Source organism: Mauremys reevesii, linkage group 10 (assembly GCF_016161935.1).
Source record: "Mauremys reevesii isolate NIE-2019 linkage group 10, ASM1616193v1, whole genome shotgun sequence".
Lineage (NCBI taxonomy): Eukaryota > Metazoa > Chordata > Testudines > Geoemydidae > Mauremys > Mauremys reevesii.
The window spans coordinates 82,542,918-82,560,968 of record NC_052632.1 but is presented as its reverse complement, the minus strand read 5'-3'; the positions used below and the strand labels follow the sequence as shown (position 1 = coordinate 82,560,968).

The following is an 18,051-nucleotide window of genomic DNA, read 5'->3' as shown; positions in this document are numbered from 1 at the left end:
CTAATATGAAACTACAACAGTAGTAGGCCTGGATAATTTCAATTGGAAAGCCTCTGGATATTTTAAATGATGTTACTCATTCCCTTATTTCAAGGTTTTATTTCAACTGTACATAGTAATGAATATATTCTTATCAATGTCTCCCAAAGCTGTTAAAAAGCCTGCACCAGCACCTCCCAAGCCTCCACCTGGGCAGCCAGGAAACCATGGTTCTACTGCAGCAGCTCAGCTACCTTCTGTCTCTCCAAAACCACCCCCAAGAAGTCCTTCTCCTCCTGGTCAACTTACAAACGCTGGGGCAGTCCAGACTTCCACCTCTTCCCAGGTTTCTGCGCCTCGGAGATACTCCAGCAGCCTCTCCCCAATACAAGCTCCTAACCACCCACCTCCACAGCCCCCAACACAGGCTACTCCTCCACTGCACCCTAAACTAAATAGTCAAGTATCTTCTCCACCTGCTGTACCTAGTGGCGAATATGGACCTGAACAGCCATCTTGTACTCCTCCTCAGACTCCAACGCCACCTGATACGCCTCCTCTAGGAAAACACAATGCTAGCTCAGCACTATTTCCGCTGCAGTCGTCTACCCAAGAAACTTCGCAGTCTCATTCTCCTCCTCAGACTGGTACATTATCGAGACCAAAGCCAGTACCAAAACCCCGGAACCGACCTAATGTTCCCCCACCACCTCATCCTCCTGTTTCTCAGTCATCTGGAGACAGTGTTCTTACAAATCCCACTCAAACTGCTTCCAAAATAATAACTGGTAAGTGAATTCTTCTTTGTATGCTGTAGCATGTTAATATATTTTGGGGCCGAGAGAATGTCTACTGCTGTAAACATCAAGTTAAAATATACTGATGAACCTGCTTTGGTGAGATATGAAAGGCAAGCTCAGTTAAGTTATTAACTTACTGGTTTCATTTTGTTAAAATGCTTGACCTGCATATTATGGTATACAAGGCCTCTGCAGAGAACTGTCCAGCACTTTCCATGGAGAGAACTTTTTGTTCTTACAAGAATGAATGTGATTTACTTTCTAAATATGTTTTCCAGCCTTGACAGCAGAGCATTGTTACAGGACTCAACTTTAAATGGTTTTCCCAAGCTCTTCACATCATGACAGCTACCATTACGTAGGCACCAGTTGTAGAAATGGCAAATATTTTGAAGTGGGAGGAGGCCTAGCTAAGGAGAACACATTAAGCATGTATTCTAATCCAAGATTCCTATAGTGGCTAATGCCTGTGTGAGCCCTGACCCAGTGTAAATGGACCTGACTTTTCAGAGTGAAAATCAGGCCCCCATTAAGATGTTCCAGACTGGGCACCCAAAATCACTAATTGCTTTTGAACACCATGGCCTGGTATAAATATGCATCTCTGTATTGCAGCATAACGTCCCATGCTACTCAAATATGTCTACTACACTGCAGTCAGAGATGCAAGTAGCAGTAGCAGTGAAGCTGCAGCAGCATGGGCTATATAAGCCCGTTTAGGGACCCAGGGAATCTATTCAAATGGCTAGTCTGTGCTGCTGTGGCTTCACTGCTGTTGTTCAGGCTAGTTAGATCACAATTAACTTGGGTATGTCTAGAAATGCTGCAATCACACCTCTGATTGCAGTGTAGACATACCCTCATGGGGCACAAGGTGGTATTTGCAGGCTCCCACCGGAACAGTGAGTCTGCATTTTATAGATGATAGGTGGTAATAATGAATTTAAAGCTTGACAAAAAATGTAACCATCAGTCACAAAACCCAGCACCTTTGAAATGTCTTCCTGCAAGTCTGACTTTTTTAGATACTTTAAAAAGGAAAGGTAATGAACATAAAAGACTAATGCTTTTAAATCTGCTTATTTGTTAATGGTTTAAAATCCTTTCCAATGACACTTCAGCTATCTAGAATAAAGACTAATTTTGTTTGGAATGCGAACTATATTCTGTTACCTAATAGCTCTACCCCATGATGCCTTCACAGGTGGGGAAGGTTACTGCGAATAAGGTTTGTACCGATCAAAACCCTGCAATATAGCTACAAATGCTCCTGCGCAGCTATTTTTATCTGTAGCTTTATTTTGTTCATGCGCTTTAAAATATGTGCGTTTGTCAAATTTGCAGAGTGTCTCATTATTACACATGCCGTCCAGTTTGTAACAGACATTAGGACCCACATTTCATTTTGATATTCACTTGCAAGCTTTTTTTAAAAGAATCCTCCTTAAAGTGTACCTTGTAAAACCATGCAAATAATTAACAGTTACCAGAACTGCCACTTCTGGAGTCTAAAGTGACATAGTGCCCATTTGAAATGTCTGTTCCCCTCTTTGGTTAACTTTTGCCAAACTGAAGATTTGGGAGTTAGCACAGGCAAACTTTGCCACTCATATTTTGTTTCTAATGCAGCTTTTACACTAGGATTTTGATTATTTATATTTTAACTGCTTGAAACTTACTCATATAAAGCGCACACTGTTCATGAACTAAACCCCAATGCAGAAAAGCTACTGGCAGCATCTCCTTGCATTCTGGCATGTTTATATTTGCATTCTGTAAGCTCTCTAGCCTCCTTAATGGTGCAGCAGGTCTCTATTCAACTACAAGCTGTCCAAAGAATAGGTTGTTTAGAAACTTGCTTACAGGTGCTATCTGTTTTGAGGCAACAATTTATGGTGGGTTACGCCCAAATAAATTTGTTAGTCTCTAAGGTGCCACAAGTACTCCTCATTCTTTATACCTGAGTTAATTACCCCAGGAGGTGGTTATTACAGGATTTATAGACAACGCACTTAAATTAATATTGTACTGAGAAGCTTAATTGTAATTGCAATTTCTAAATGAAACCACCACTAAACTGGCTGTCAAACTGCTGAAAAGTGAACCGCTTTAAAAAGGGCTTTAATCTTTTGTCCTCTTCCATCTCACTCCCGCTCTTCACAGGTCAGCTACATGAATCTCTCCAGAATAACAGGAAAATTCTGTTTCCAAATTGAGCTAGGAAAATAGTGCTGAGGGCTGGGATTCTTGCAGCATGCTTGACAGTGAGTTATTCTGGGGGTAATGTAGGGCAGGGAGGAAGGGCTGAGCCTCCTTTCCCAAACGTTGGTTTCCGCAGTTTGACTACCTCATTTTGTTTGGGCTTCGGTGTATTTTTCCATATACATGGAGTTTCCTGCTTTATCTGAGGTACTGGCTTTGTTGCTGGCAAACAGCTAAAAACTGAGTTTTATTAGTCAGGTCAATCCCGGAGGGTTATTTAGGAATAGCCATGTAATTAGGCAAATCCCTCCTCTTTGGATAGCAGCCATTCAGAATACAGGAATTTACGTATCTGTTGTAACATTAAATGATTTTTCGAATGAGGCAGTCACAACAGAGTACAGCGATCTGCACAGCTGGGAGGTGTGGCTATATCAGTAACCATACAACAGTCCTGCAAGGCTGTGCTGGGAAATTCCATTTGTTTAGTAAAAGAAGCCACTTAAAACAGAACTAAAGTGTTTGATTTGATCCATATATTTTCTTAATATATCCAGGGACTGACTCTGCCAACTGTATCTCAAATGATGCCATTTGTACAGTGTCAGACTGGAAAAGTTTAAGGCCACAAGCACTAAAGTAATTTAATCTTTAGTGAGCAAGCTTTAGCAAACCAGCCAGATAGTGGCTGATGTAAGCAATAGTACAAAACTTTACTGGCATTATTACATGACTAGGGAAAAGCAGGAGTGTTTGTATTATTGGATTCTATATTAAATCTAACACGTTCAGAAAATATTCAAATAATCTCCTGGAAGCTAGGGAATTTGGAGAAAAAGCTGAATCTCAATGCTCAGGTTTACCCCTTGCAAGCCACACTAGGATAGGATCATCCACTGTTTGGAAACTAAAGAGACAATCATACAGACTATGGTGGAAGATAAAAATTTCATCCTTAACCTAACACCAGACAACTTTTAAGTAACTACTTAAAAGTTACAGAACAGTTACTCTTATTACAGCTGCACCTTAAAAGCACTTATTTTAAAGACCACTGGGCCTGCTGTAGCTTTCATAAATTGGCTCCTTTTTGTTAAATATTTTTAACTGATCCATGTGTATATTGGCTCTCTTAACTTTATGCTTAACAAATAGCATACTAGGGAAAATCAGACTCACAAGCTGAAACTATGGGACTCCGAATTAAAACTAGCAATAAATGTCTAACATTTGAACTGTAACCCCTGAAAAGCTTGCAGGGTGTTTTGTTATACCAACTCCTTAGTCATGCTTTAGATTTGAGTAACTCTTCAAATCTTGTTAATGGTTGTAAAGTAATTAGCTCTAAATGCTAATTGAACATTTTATTAAACAATCTAGATGTTTGACCTGCATTATTCAATGTGAACTGAAATTGGAAAGTTTAATGGTAAGGAAAAGGCATTTGATTGGCCAAAGACATTGCTAGTTCATGACTGAATGTGCACTAATGCCCACTACTAACCTGTCACCGTAACACTGCTTGCTTGCATTCCAATTAATATAGCATGCAAAAAGAATGGCTCTTCTATTTTATGCTTGCCCTAAATTTAACAAATACTAAATGCATTCAAGACTAGAATGTAGTTCATGTTTTGCATCACTAATTTCTCATGTCTTATTTTACTTTTTTATTTAATGGGAACCATAAAAATGGGTTTTATCTCTATTCTGTGTTGTATTTGAAGAAGCTGTGCCTTTTTACTATTGTAGACCAAAAAAAGTCTTACCCCGTTATCCTCCTGTCACCCTCCCTTTTCTAGTCCATCCGTCACAATGAAATAGTGATGAGGAGCACTCCTGTCCCATGCCTTCCTCTGGAGGTTATGACACAGTCTAACATGATTCTCCAAAAAAAGTAGAAAGATGCTAAGTGTGTAAAAGCTTCCAAGGCCCCTGCCATTTTAAAAAAACTTTATTCATCCCTGCAGTCTGAATTTTAAAAGGTATAAAAAACTGAGATGGATTTGGAATGTCTTTAATTGTAACTTGTAGTGTTGCAAACATATTGGTTCCAGGATATGAGAGACAAGATGGGTTAGGTAGTATCTTTCATTGAACCAACTTTTATTGCTGAAAGATGCTTTCAAGCTACACAGCTCTTCCTCAGATGTGGGAAAGAGCTCTGTGTAGCTTAAAAGCTTCTCTTTCACCAGCAGAAGTTGGTCCAATATAAAAAATTACATCATCCACCATGTCTCTTTACTGACATTTGAGTCTAGTATGTAATGCTTGTGGTGATGAATATAAGAACGTTGTGTATGAGTTTGAAGACTTACTAAGTTCCTTTAATACTTTCTTAAAATTGTAATCTCTTTCTTTATTTCAGTATTAAACAAAAATTAGTTTTGCTCTACCCCGGAAACAAGAAATAATCTTAACTTTTCTTTTTAGTGGTGGTTCATATTTGTTTACCATGCTGCTTGTTCTAAAATCTGGAAGGTTTTTATTGTACCTTTTATTATCCTTATTCCTAACAGTTTAGGAGCTTTGGAATTAAGGATTAAAAAGGTACAATTTCACTTATCACTGAAATTCAGCCACTTTATGGATGGTTTGTGTGTTGGGTTTTTTCCACACAACACCATAGTACAAAAATTAGAGAAGGAAATGCATCACTTACTGGTTGAATCTACACAGTGAATGTAAGTAAGCTGAAAGTTATGTAAATTGGAATCCTATTACAAAAATGGCCATGGGATCTTATGACTTCATGTGGTAAGGACCTGATTAAGCGTTCTGCAAAAAGCTATCAGCATAGGACCTTTGAGGTATTGATTCAGGGACTCCAGTGCCACCTACAAAGACAGCAACATCACTGCAGTAACCTGGATTTTCCAGGCCATTTTTTCCTAATATCCTTGAGCAAAGATTTACATAAATTTGATTTGTTGCTAAAGTGGGGAAGGAGCAAGAGTTATCCTCCTGAATTCTAATTCCACCTCTGCCACTGACAATCCCTGGGCCCAGATCTTCCATGTAAAATGAGTAATACTTACCCATTGTTTCTGTTTGAGGCTTAGTGTTTGATATCTTTGAGCTCTTCAAGGGGGTTTAAAATTGCCTCTCCATGCCAGCTTGAGCCAGAGGAATAAATAACTGATCTGTATCTTGAGAAGCTGAAGTGTATGTGGCATATTATGAACTCTTGGTTACTTTCCAAAACACTGAGGTGAATGCTTTCATTCAAATGGTTAGCTGTTCTTCCTGGCTTTCTGCCCTGTTCCTAACACCACCAGAACTGCAAGATTGAGATCCCCTCTGTCACTTTCTAGATACCTCTACCAGAAAGGGCCAGAACAATACTCTCCCATCATTGAGCAAACAAACTACACGACGTTCCCTACCTGGCAAGGGGAAAGAAGCTGAACCCAGCCCTTTCTTGGGACCATTTGTTGATTTTAAATAGTTTCTTCTTCTTCTTCTACCTGTAATAGACACCTCCCCTGGATATTATACATGTTTGTTACTTAACAAGTAATGGGGAGATATTTGACTAATACTCTTTATAGATGCAAAATTTATTCTTGTTTCCTCCAGAGTGGGTGTCTACAGCAGAAGCTGGGAATCTTACAAGGCAGTGTAATTTGACACTGAAATGTTCAGTTCTTTTTTTAGCTTGTTTCTGTCAGGCAGGTGACAATGACAGGGATGGCTGGGAGGAGCTACCCAAACCTCATTCCATTTTTCTGAAGTGGCTTGTGTGGGCATATGCAGGCCCTGAACTTGCAAAACCTGTTAAACTGTTGTCCTACCTGGATCTGTCCCTTTCCCTGTGTTTATAAGAAAATACACCTGAGATCCAATGACTGGCCAGACACGATACGCTTTACATTTTTCTGCTTTTTTTGTAGACTCCAATTCCAATGTTCAAGAACCACTTAGGCGCCTCTCTTCAGAGCTTCCTACGGAGTCTGCAAGCAAGGAATTGCACAACCATCTCGTGCTTAATGTTGACAATGATACAGAAAGCACTGCTCTGTAAAAGAAACCAAATACTCCAAAACTTTTTAAAAAACCTTTCTGTCCACATGGAAAAGTAGCAAATCAAGACCTAACAGTGAAAAGCTTTTTTGAAGATATGGCGGAACTGTCTGAAGGCTCTACTTACATGTAAGGCAATTTAACCATACAGAAGAAGTTTAATGATCTGTGTCTTGACAGTGGTTTCAAAAATCCTGAATGGGAAGAGTTGATTACTGTGGAAATTTTACATAGGAAGCTTAATTGCTGCTAATACCCATGGCATTAGCAGAAATCCCAAAAGAATAAAAAGCAGTGCATCGCTTACTATTTAAAGTGCATGTATGGAAATAACCTACTTAATGTCACTGTTACTTTTGTTCCTAGTTCTTAGACATTATATTAAAAAGGAGATGCCTTGCAAGAGACTTTCCCTCACTGACCTGCTGCAGACTTTCGTTAAAGTATGAACCAAAAAATGCCAGAGTGCTGGTGGTGACTGCTGGTTATCAGTCACCTGTCAAAACTGTGGATGTATTTCAGTGCCTTGAAGGACTGTCGTATCGTAGAAAGAAACTTACTGTATCTTTAATCATTTTATTGCTACTTTAAGTACTGACCATTATGTCATAGTTATTTGTATTAACCATACCTGCTTTTTATGTGAAATTCATAACTGTTTCAAGGTGAAACGATGGAAATGTTTATGCTTTCATTTAAATTGGTTGAATTTTGAAAGAATTTTGAACATCTGTTTGGATTCATCAGTTGAGTGAGCATTTATAAAATTAAAGGATTCTGTCTTTTGTCATTTGAAGGCCTATTTATTCCAGTATCCAAATATAACTAACTTCTCCTTGCATCTTTGTGATCCATTGAAAACACACTAGGACTTCAATGCTGAGCTTTAACTGCTACTCTTTAAAGTGACTACATCTGAGGCCTGGTGCCTGTTAATTACTCAACCAGGGAAAGTATGGCTCAGAGCTCAACTGGTGTATCTTTCATAGACTATGCAAGAGAGACAGAATCAAAGGACTGGAAGGGATCTCAAGAGGTCTCTAGTCCAGTCCCCTGCATTCATGGCAGGACTAAGTATTATCTAGACCATCCCTGACAGGTGTTTGTCCAACCTGCTCTTAAAAATCCCCAGTGATGGAGATTCCACAACTTCCCTAGGCAAGTTATTCCAGTGCTTAACCTAATGTCCAGCCTAACCCTCCCTAGCTGCAATTTAAGCCAATTGCTTCTTGTCCTATACTCAGGTTAAGAGAAATGATTTTTACATACATGAAAAGTGTTATATCCCCCTTAATCTCTTTTTCCAAACTAAACAAACTCAATTTTTTCAATCTTCTCTTTTCTAGTTCTTTAATCATATTTGTACAATAGTCATCTATTTGACCCTGCCTCTGACTTTTTTGGTATAACTCATGCACAGTGATAGTCACATTCCATAGTTTCACACTGTCCTTGAAAGTCTATTTATTCACATTTTATACAGCAGATTACATACGACTTACATTGAAGCCCTCTTCCCAACCCTCTCCTACTGCATAAAAGCTCCTCCATACTTCCACTGGGCTCCAGGAAGGATGTCATCTTCCAGCATCCATGATAGTTTGGTGGCTTTGTTACACATAGAATTCAAGGGTGTTTTGCAAATGATGAAAACATGACACAATGCTAAGGAGGAAGTACTTTAGTCAGGTGTATCATGGATACAAGTGACAAGGGGTAGGCCACACTGTTTCTGTGAGGAAGAAAAGATGAAAGCCTTAATCACTGAAATGGAATTGAGCCAATATTCATACAAGCAGCTGAAAGTGATTTCTTTAACCCCTACAACTCTGAATTTATGCATTTCAGAATGGCTTTGTCTGACAGATTGAAAACAAGCTTATTCTAATATGGGGGGAAGTCTCACTCCTGAACCTAACTGCTCCCCACATAGAGCAGAAAAGGCCTTGAGCTTCCTTTCAGGAAAGCAGCTTGCATGCCTAATAACCTTTCCTGTCTACACTGTAGCTCTGCCCCTCCCAAGCAGCATGGCCACAACTGCAGGGACCTGCATGAACAAAGTGGGCAACAGTTCTTGTGAAAGCACCTTTACTTCTGAGTTTTGCCTTTTTCCTCCTCCCCCTTCATATGCACAGCTGGAGGGTCTAATCAAAAGCATTAAATCCCCACTCCTATTGAGCCCCTAGAAGTGGAGGAGAGGGTGGTACCAGTAAGACTAAGCATCAGGCCCACAATCGCATGCTGCAGCTGGAATGAAAAGCTCATTACTGCACTTGTGAAAAGACAATATTAAATCTTTTCAGATGAGGGGGTGACTTCATGGAATAACTTTAAAAGGCAACCGTGACTCATACCCCTATGTATTTAGAAGAGTTCTTAACAGGGAAGGAATCTCTTGTTAATAGGTACACTCACTCAATTACAGTCAGACTCTCCACGTTCCACTAACTGTTAGTATCCCTAGACTTTCACCATTCTGTGAGCCAGAAGTTTGGTTCCAGAGATAATACAAAACGCTAATCCTGCCCCCTAACAATTCATCCCAACCAATTGTCTTGTAAAACTGTAGAAGTACCTGAAGCCATGGCAGGCTGTAAAGGATTGTTATACATTTTCAGAAATGCTTCCGGACTCATAAATTCTCTTGCCTTGAACAAGTAGTTAATTGTTTCTGCTGGGATTAGAAGTTCTGGAACAAGGGTATGTAGATTGTCACCCAGTCCCTTACTGCTCACCTGTGTGTGAAATAAAATAACAGTACTTCAGTGCAGTGTAACTTACGTTACAAATTAATTAAATACACTCATGACATTCCTATCCCCCCACTAAGGGAATGTGCCAAAAGAAGCATATCTGATTTTCTCTTCCCTATTTACAAGTGTTATACTTGCTCTGTTCAGAACAATGGAGCAGGCTGTGCTGGGTAACTAGAATTTAGAGGGTAATGAAATCTGTACTGTTTTCAGCTTGTTAATGCAGTAAGTGATGGTCTGCAAAGGTGTAACCAGTGGCTGCACCAAACAAGCCAGTGTAGTTTGGAAGATAGAGGTTTGAAATAAGAAGCATCTTCTTCATTCCCTTCCCTACACCATTCTAGAGTCCAAGGAGAGAGGCCCGTAAATGCACAGCAAGATGAGAATAAACCAGCACTTATTTGCATTTGTAAACTCAGTTTTGAAAAAAGGTTAATTTAGAACAGGAACTTAAACATTTCTATTTTAATGTAAGTTTCACCTTAAAAGTCTTTGAAAGGTATGTTCCCAGTTTGAGGAGGAGCGTAAGACATTCAGTGACCACCTCTTCTGTAGACTGTGATTGTGTCACGTCTTCTAGGTACGTCACAGGCAGTGTCACCATTGTGACATACCACTGCAGGAAGAGCCTCGTTGGAATGTTGTGTGACACCACTAAAATCTTAATTTCCTGTAACAAAGCACTGAGTGAAGAAAGTTAGCTATAGTCTGAATTCCATCATTCTTCTGTACAGATAAAAGGTTTCTGACCAGACATGGTGTATTTCATAAACTGGCAACGTTTGATTACTTGCATCATATGGACCCTCACTATTTTTAACTTTTTTTTTTTTAAACTTCCTGCCTATATTAGCAATCACCTAGCTCCATTTTGGATCTAACTATTGATATGGTGGTCTTATCTTGAAGAGTAATTATACCTTGTGGGGTGTGGTTTTGATTGGTAGAAGTTTATGCACCTGATGAGTTTGACTACAACAGCAGTCAATTACAAAATGAAAGCAAAGGCCTGAGATGTTTTCAGCATGTTCCTACTGTCTCGTTTTCTGCATCTTGTCCTGGGATGTACTCTCCACACTACCACTACAAGAACTGAATTAGGCCAGGTGGGTTCAATCACCTAATTAAGCTGTGAATTGGGGATATTTAGCTGTGTGGAGGGAGCTAATTAGAAGGATGCTCAATAGTGAGGGAACAGGCAGGGCTTCTATAAAGCCAGGAGGGCAGCAACCCTGTGGGGAGCAGCAGAGAGGTAAGGGAGAAGATGCATGGTGAGTGAAAGCAGTAAAGTTGATGTAGAGAGACACCTTTATTCCTTGCTGAGGGTCACAGACTCGAGCAGAGGGCAGGCCTGGGTCCCTCTACTGTCTGCTTCACAGTGGCACAGCATGAGGCATTGAAGGGCAAGACTGCTTGAGTCACTGCGGGAGTGACCCAGTTAGGGAAGTGGGTGTGAGGATTGCATGACCCTGTTGGTGGCAAAAGACTTTGAAAGACCCCCGCCCACTCCCCCGAAGAGGGAAAAACAGTGATCTGGGCGGAGGGCTGAGTCACAAAGCAGCCATGCTGTGACTCGGAGTGGGAGGAGAACTGCAACAAGGAAAGAGAAAAAAGGGGGTGCTGAACTAGGCGGAGCTAATTGCCTGAAGGAGGTGCCACCCAGTGGCCAGTAGGGCACACAGTGACATACCTACATCTAAAAACATGTTTTGTTCAAAGCAGAATTTGGAAACCATACAGCCAAATTAAATGCTAGGCAGGGCTCTCAGAGAGCATAATTGCTAAGGAACTGAAGTCCAAGGCAAATCAGAGAAATTTCAATGGAGGAGTTTGCCAACTTTCTTGGTACTCATTGCCACCTATCCAGTTTTGTATGGGATACTGAAGAGGAGGAAAAGAGCCATTCCTCCTTGCAAAAGAGAGTCATGTGGCACCTGAAGAACAAGGAAGGATACATACAGATGATAAATCTAAATGAGGAAAATATTTTTCACACTCAAATTAAAATGTAACCCAACCCATGGTCTCTAGGTGTTCAGCAGGGGGAAATACTAAGCTATTTCTCTATAATAATTATACTAAATGTTTGTTTTAACCCTAACACATTCATTGTCATTCCTGCATTAAAATTTACTTCCACATGAGCTGGTTTCTTTGAGCTCTTCTGAAATGCTTACCTGGAGCCTTGCTTTTGGAGAGAAGCTAAATCTTGGAGGATCTGATATAATGTGCCGCTGGAGGTCTACAAAGGAAAGAGTGGGGTTGTTACAAGGTTCAGTTTAAAAAAACGAATATAAAAATAACTGATCAGATGCTATTGGTGTATGATGAGCTTCCAAGCTGGATCCTAGATGCTGAGGTGGGAGCACTGGAAAGTTCAAGTGCTCAGCCAGAGGTGGGCACTATTCCCTGTGGTACTGATAGACTCTACAGAGAATGTTGTCCTGCCACCTTCACTCAGAATTGCAGATTGGGGGCATTACTTGAATAGACTGGAACATGGACAGTCCTAGAGACAACTGATTCTTGGTTACTAACCCCACCAGTAGGGCTGTCGATTCATTGCAGTTAACTCGTGATTAACTGAAGTTTTAATCGCCCTGTTAAACAACAGAATACCAATTGAAATTTATTAAATATTTTTGGATGTTTTCTACATTTTCAAATATTGATTGCAATTACAACACAGAACACAAAGTGTACAGTGCTCACTTTATATTTTATTACAAATATTTGCACTATAAAAATAGTATTTTTCAGTTCATCTCATACAAATACTGTAATGCAATATCTATCATGAAAGTTGAACTTACAAATGTAGAATTATGTAACAACAAAACTGCATTCAAAAATACAACTGTAAAACTTCAGAGCCTACAACAGTGTCATGCAAATGTCTGTTCTCACTTTCAGGTGACACTGTAAACAAGAAGCGGGCAGCTTTATCTCCTGTAAATGTAAACAAACTTGTTTGTCTTAGCGATGGGCTGAACAAGAAGTAGAACTGAGTGGACTTGTAGGCTCTAAAGTTTAACAGTTGAATTTTTTTAATGCAGTTCTGTACCAAAAAAAAAAAATCTACATTTGTAAGCTGCATTTTCACAATAAAGAGATTGCATTACAGTACTTGTATGAGGTGAACTGAAAATACGATTTTTATCATTTTTATAGTGCAAATATTTGTAATATAAATAAATGGCATTCTATTGTTTAACAGTACAATTAATCACAATTTTTTAATCATGCAATTAATCACAATTAATTATTTTAATTGCGTGACAGCCCTAATTTTAAGGTTCTAGTCCTTTTCTTTAAAGCCTTAAATTAACTAGACCCTTAGAGCCTGCCTTGCACTACATCAGCCAGGGTCGACAGGGATGGTTGGGCAGATAGAACCCGGGATGTTTGCACAAGAATACAGTTTTCGCTGTGGGAGGCCCAAGCTTACCGAACGTATCACCCAAGGAGTTTTACTTAACCTACCTCTAGTATATGAAGAATGGAGCTGGGATAGAGGAGAAGTAGACCTGAGACTGGTTCTCCTAGGTGGTATTTTAATATGTTCTGAAACAGTCTTTCATGGTAACCTTATGTAAAAAAAACCATAGGATTGGCTGTCGTATGGGAATACCCAGTGCACAACTTCAGAAAACTAGCATTTCACCTCACCCTGTGCCATACTCACTACTGTCACAGGCCATCACTAACTAAGTGAATGAACTGACTCCTTAAATCTAAGAAACATTAAAAATAGTCATTGGCTTAGGAGTCTATTCTCTTCCTATACGCACATGACCCAGTTATGCAGGGAAGAAACAAGACTCCTAGATTTTTTGAAATTGGCTTTGCTCAAGTATCATATTCAGTAAAATTGGGGCCAGCTAATCAGATTGATTAGTGGCTAATATAATTAATATAAGATTTCAGCAATAGGCTTAATCTTAACACGGTGCACCTAAAACTGTTGTACTTGGTGTATTAGCTGAGGCAAGTAGCAAAGAGTGCCCAGAATTTCCCCTAACAATTGTTGCATTGAATGCTTAGCTCTGTCTTTGTTGTTGTGGTCGTTCTTTTAACTGTGCAGCACCCAAAGGCCATACGGGTTGGGAATATTTTAGAAATAAATCTGAGAGAGTTTTACAAATGCACATGGATAAGAATCCTTGCCTCTGACTTTTGGAGCTAAATGTGTAGCTGTTTGATAATGGCACCAATAACTACTGCATCCTCGCTATAAATCCATGGTACGCCCACACCTTGAATACTGAGTGCAGATGTGGTCACCCCATCTCAAAGATATATTGGAATTGGAAAAGGTTCAGAAAAGGGCAACAAAAATGATTAGGGATATGGAACGGCTTCCGTATGAGGAGAGATTAATAAGACTGGGACTTTTTGGCTTGGAAAAGAGGTGACTAAGGGGGGATATGATAGAGGTCTATAAAATCATGAGTGATAATAGAGAAAGTAAGTAAGGAAGTGTTATTTACTCCTTCTCATAATACAAGAACAAGGGGCCACCAAATGAAATTAATAGGTAGCAGGTTTAAAACAAACATAAGAAAGTATTTTTTCACGCAATGCACTGTCAACCTCTGGAACGCCTTGCCAGAGGGTGTTGTGAAGGCCTGTACTATAACGGGGTTCAAAAGGGAGCTAGATAGATTCATGGAAGATAGGTCCATCAATGGCTATTAGCCAGGATGGGCAGGGATGGTGTCCCTAGCCTGTTTGCCAGACGCTGGGATTGGATGATAGGGGATGGATCACTTGATGGTTACCTGTTCTGTTCATTCCCTCTGGGGCACCTGCCATTGGCCACTGTCAGAGGACAGGATACTGGGCTTGATGGACCTTTGGTCTGACCCAGTATGGCTGTTCTTATGCTCATTCATCAAGGTATTCAATATACTCTAATCATCTGGTTTAACAGAAGCAGTCATAATTGAATGTAGGTCACAGAATCAGTCTCCTACTTTGAAAATAAGGATCTCCCCGTTCCCTTCAGGGTTGCTTATTGACAGGTGTGCCTGTATTTGCTCCCATATTTAGTACTAAGCAAGGACTCTTGACGAGTGCTAACTTTTTATTGCATTAGTATCTAACCAGGTAGGTTCATCAGTCCATTATCTGTGGGTTGTGTATCCTTTGTATTAAACATTTGCTAGAACAGTGTAGTGGCTACAGCTTAGGATGGATGCTTAACAAAAAAAACCTGAAAGAAAGATGGGGGGGGGGGAATAAAACAGCAGGTATGGAATTAGACCTGCTCAATAGGGTGATCAGGCTGACATCTAGGGGCTGTCCCTGACCTTCGCAGCATAAATCTTCAACTGTTACGCCATTGTGAATGCATCACAGTAACTGCTACTTTCCATATTTGAGTTCATGCCAAGTCTGATCTACTTGAGGACAAAGCCAGCTCCCTCTGGTGCATAACTGAAAAAAATCACCACTTACCGTAAAGGTAGAGAAGAAATGATTTAATGAATCACCGAACCCAGTCCCACAGTGTGATAGCAGAAGGAAATGTCCACTACTGTCACACACTTCTTCTCCAGTTTGGGTTATGAAATAATCGGTGTGTTGAGGGTTTGTTTTTTTTAAACTGTTTGTATTTATCACTTGTCATACCAAACAAAAAGGGTATGTTGAAAGGCTGCTTTTTTTTAACAATATACTGCAGTCATCCTGCCCCCTCTGCATACACGATGCATTGGATTTAAATCCAAGTGGTGCTGCTTAATTCACAATAAAGTGAGGTCACAGTGCTCATCTTTTTCTTGTTGGGGATGAAGCTGCGAAAACAATGGATTCGGGTCCTCTTCAGCCATGACACTGATGTGTGGCTGACAATGACAGACATGGCACTGAGACTTTGTGGACTTAGGAAGAAAGGGCTGTGAGGGTGGGAAACAGGTAGCAGCACTTTAAAAGTATGTCTTGTATCTGATATCACAGGTTTGCTCTAGGTGTTAGGGGATAGGTATGAAGAATTTATCATTTATAGTATTGGCATAAATAAGAAATGTATTTGTACAGCAAGCTTTGTTCTACCAGCCTCTAATTACTTCATCAGTGAATAAACCTGGTCCTGGTGGTCATATAACTGATTTCTTTCAGGATCAGCAACATATCTGGACTTAAAGGCAATTTAGCTTTATTATAGGATCCAAAGAGACTGGTGTATTCTCCCATGCCAGGTCGTTATTGAAGTATACATTTGTTTGTCATTAAAGCTGTATTGGGAACGCTATCCTCACTTTTTAAATGAACTATACAGAATCCAGGAGAGCAGCTGTTTCTGCTGGCTTAGCTCTGAAATTTCTCTGCTACTCCTCACCTACAGAGTCTGCATCCCAAAGGCAAGTATCTTACAAGTAGTCAAAAGGCAGATTGATGAAAATATATTATTGTACCTGTAATGTCTCGCCTGTCTGCTCTTTCTGATAGCTTGGCAACAAAAAATAACCTGTGCAGCAGGAACTTCTAGCCAGGAAAGAAAACCAGATGTGTTTACATAAAAGCTGTTGTTTCCTGGCACTGATAGCTTTTAACTGTGTACTATGAGACATTCCTGTGGCGCACTCGAGTATTTGAGCACTTCATAAACATTGATGAAGTTAGCCTAACAACTACATTGTAAAGAAGTAACATGTCCACGGTCACACAGCAAAGGTGGGGAAGAGGTGGGAACAGAAAGGAATCCTTAGGGGCTGATTTGCCACTGTCTTGCAACTTATTTGTATTACCATCCTCAGGCAGGAGCCCTCATGCAGTCATTTATCCCTGTGCAAGATGGGTGCAATCCACTGCTAGTCTGGCCTGGTAGCATTGTACGCTGTCTTGCATAGGGGTAAATGACAGCACAAGGTCATAAAATGGAGAGAATCAGGCTCTTTCTCCCATTTGGCTAAATTATTCAGTTTCAGAAAGCTGTGTCTGTGGGAGCAACATGGCACTGCACAGAAAGAGACCTAGCAATAGCTGGTGCACGAATTTATGAATCTATCATCTCTCTGCAAAAGTTACTTGTCCCCACTCGGAGACCCAAAGTGGTGACTCCAGCTCCCACTAAGGCTCACAGGCACCATGGAGGAGTGAGTTAGAAATGAGCTGGGCCTTGTTTCTGTACCAGGGAGTCAAGGGGCTGTCTGGGAGTGGGGCAGGCCAGGGTGTGGGACAGCAGAGACCCAGGGGCCTGAGGAGGTAAGGTGGTCTACGGGATCTATGTGTGGGTGTGGGTGGACAAGCCTGAGTGCAGGGATGGAGCTCTAGTGGGGGGAGAGGGGTGCAGGGATGGGCCACTGCCTCTGGGGTGACAGGTGGTCTGCGTCCCTGACAAAAACAGCAGTAGTTGGAGGACAGCCCCCTGTACCACCAGCCGCCCCTCCCCTCAGCCTCCTCCAGCCCTGCACCTCTCCCCCCTCCCCATAGCCTCCTCTACCACCACCCGCCCCTCCCCCTCCCCCACTGCCCACTGCACACCCACCCTGCATTCCCCAATCGACTCCAGCCTCCCCACCTCTCCCCCCCATAGCCTCCTCCACCACCCCTCCCCAGTCTCCTCCAGCCCCCACCTCTCCCCGCCCCACAGCCTCCTCTACCACCGCCTCCTCTACCACCACCTGCCCCTCCCCTCCGCCCAATGCACACCCACCCTGCATTCCCCAATCTACTCCAGCCCCCACCTCTCCCCATAGCCTCCTCCACCACCCCTCCCCAGTCTCCTCCAGCCCCACAGCCTCCTCTACCACCACCCGCCTCCCCTCCCCACAGCCCAATGCACACCCACCCTGCATTCCCAATCTACTCCAGCCCCCACCTCTCCCGCCCCACCGCCTCCTCTACCACCACCCGCCCCTCCCCACTGCCCAATGCACACCCACCCTGCATTCCCAATCTACTCCAGCCCCCACCTCTCCCCCATAGCCTCCTCCAGCCCCCACCTCTCCCCGCCCCACAGCCTCCTCTACCACCACCCGCCCCTCCCCAGCCCCAATCTCCTCTCGCCCCGCACCTTGAGCTGCAGCCGCCGCTTCTCCTCCAGGGCGCCCAGCAGGTTGCTCCGCAGGAGCTGGGCGGGCACCAGGGACTCGGCCCGGACCGACACCCTCCTCCGCGACGGGTGGGCGCTCGCCATGGCGGCCGGGCCCAGCAGCGCCTCAGCTCCGCGGGGCGGGGCTCCTGCGCGTGCCGCTACCCCGGCGGCCTGGGGCGCCCCCTGCCGGCCCCCCCCGGGGAGCGGGAGAGCAGCGGGGGGCGGGGCTCCCTGCGCGTGCCGCTACCCCGGC

At 42.1% G+C, this 18,051-nt stretch overlaps 2 protein-coding genes across 7 annotated transcripts in view; one reads left to right on the top strand and one right to left on the bottom strand.

The window, feature by feature from the left end:
• The window catches only part of ARHGAP17 (Rho GTPase activating protein 17), a 65,694-nt gene extending 57,900 nt beyond the window's left edge, over positions 1 to 7,794 (top strand). For 4 of the 6 annotated variants that reach the window (XM_039490546.1, XM_039490544.1, XM_039490540.1 and 1 more), the window contains 2 exons: positions 150 to 767; positions 6,875 to 7,794. In XM_039490546.1, coding sequence (XP_039346480.1) covers positions 150 to 767; positions 6,875 to 7,005 — 749 coding nt within the window. In that variant the 3' untranslated portion in view covers positions 7,006 to 7,794. Of the gene's footprint in view, positions 1 to 149; positions 768 to 1,983; positions 2,008 to 4,361; positions 4,411 to 6,874 lie in introns of all 6 variants that reach the window. The other 2 variants (XM_039490543.1, XM_039490542.1) reach the window with 2 other exon arrangements.
• Positions 7,795 to 8,589: 795 nt separating this feature from the next.
• Positions 8,590 to 17,965, bottom strand: TEX47 (testis expressed 47). The gene is made up of 7 exons (XM_039490562.1): positions 17,778 to 17,965; positions 16,177 to 16,246; positions 13,241 to 13,344; positions 11,935 to 11,999; positions 10,239 to 10,440; positions 9,580 to 9,739; positions 8,590 to 8,736 (listed from the first exon to the last, which is right to left on the bottom strand). The coding sequence occupies exons 1-7, from the start codon at positions 17,898 to 17,900 to the stop codon at positions 8,699 to 8,701; spliced, it is 762 nt and encodes a 253-aa protein (XP_039346496.1). The 5' UTR covers positions 17,901 to 17,965; the 3' UTR covers positions 8,590 to 8,698.
• Between the last annotated feature and the right edge of the window lie 86 nt (positions 17,966 to 18,051).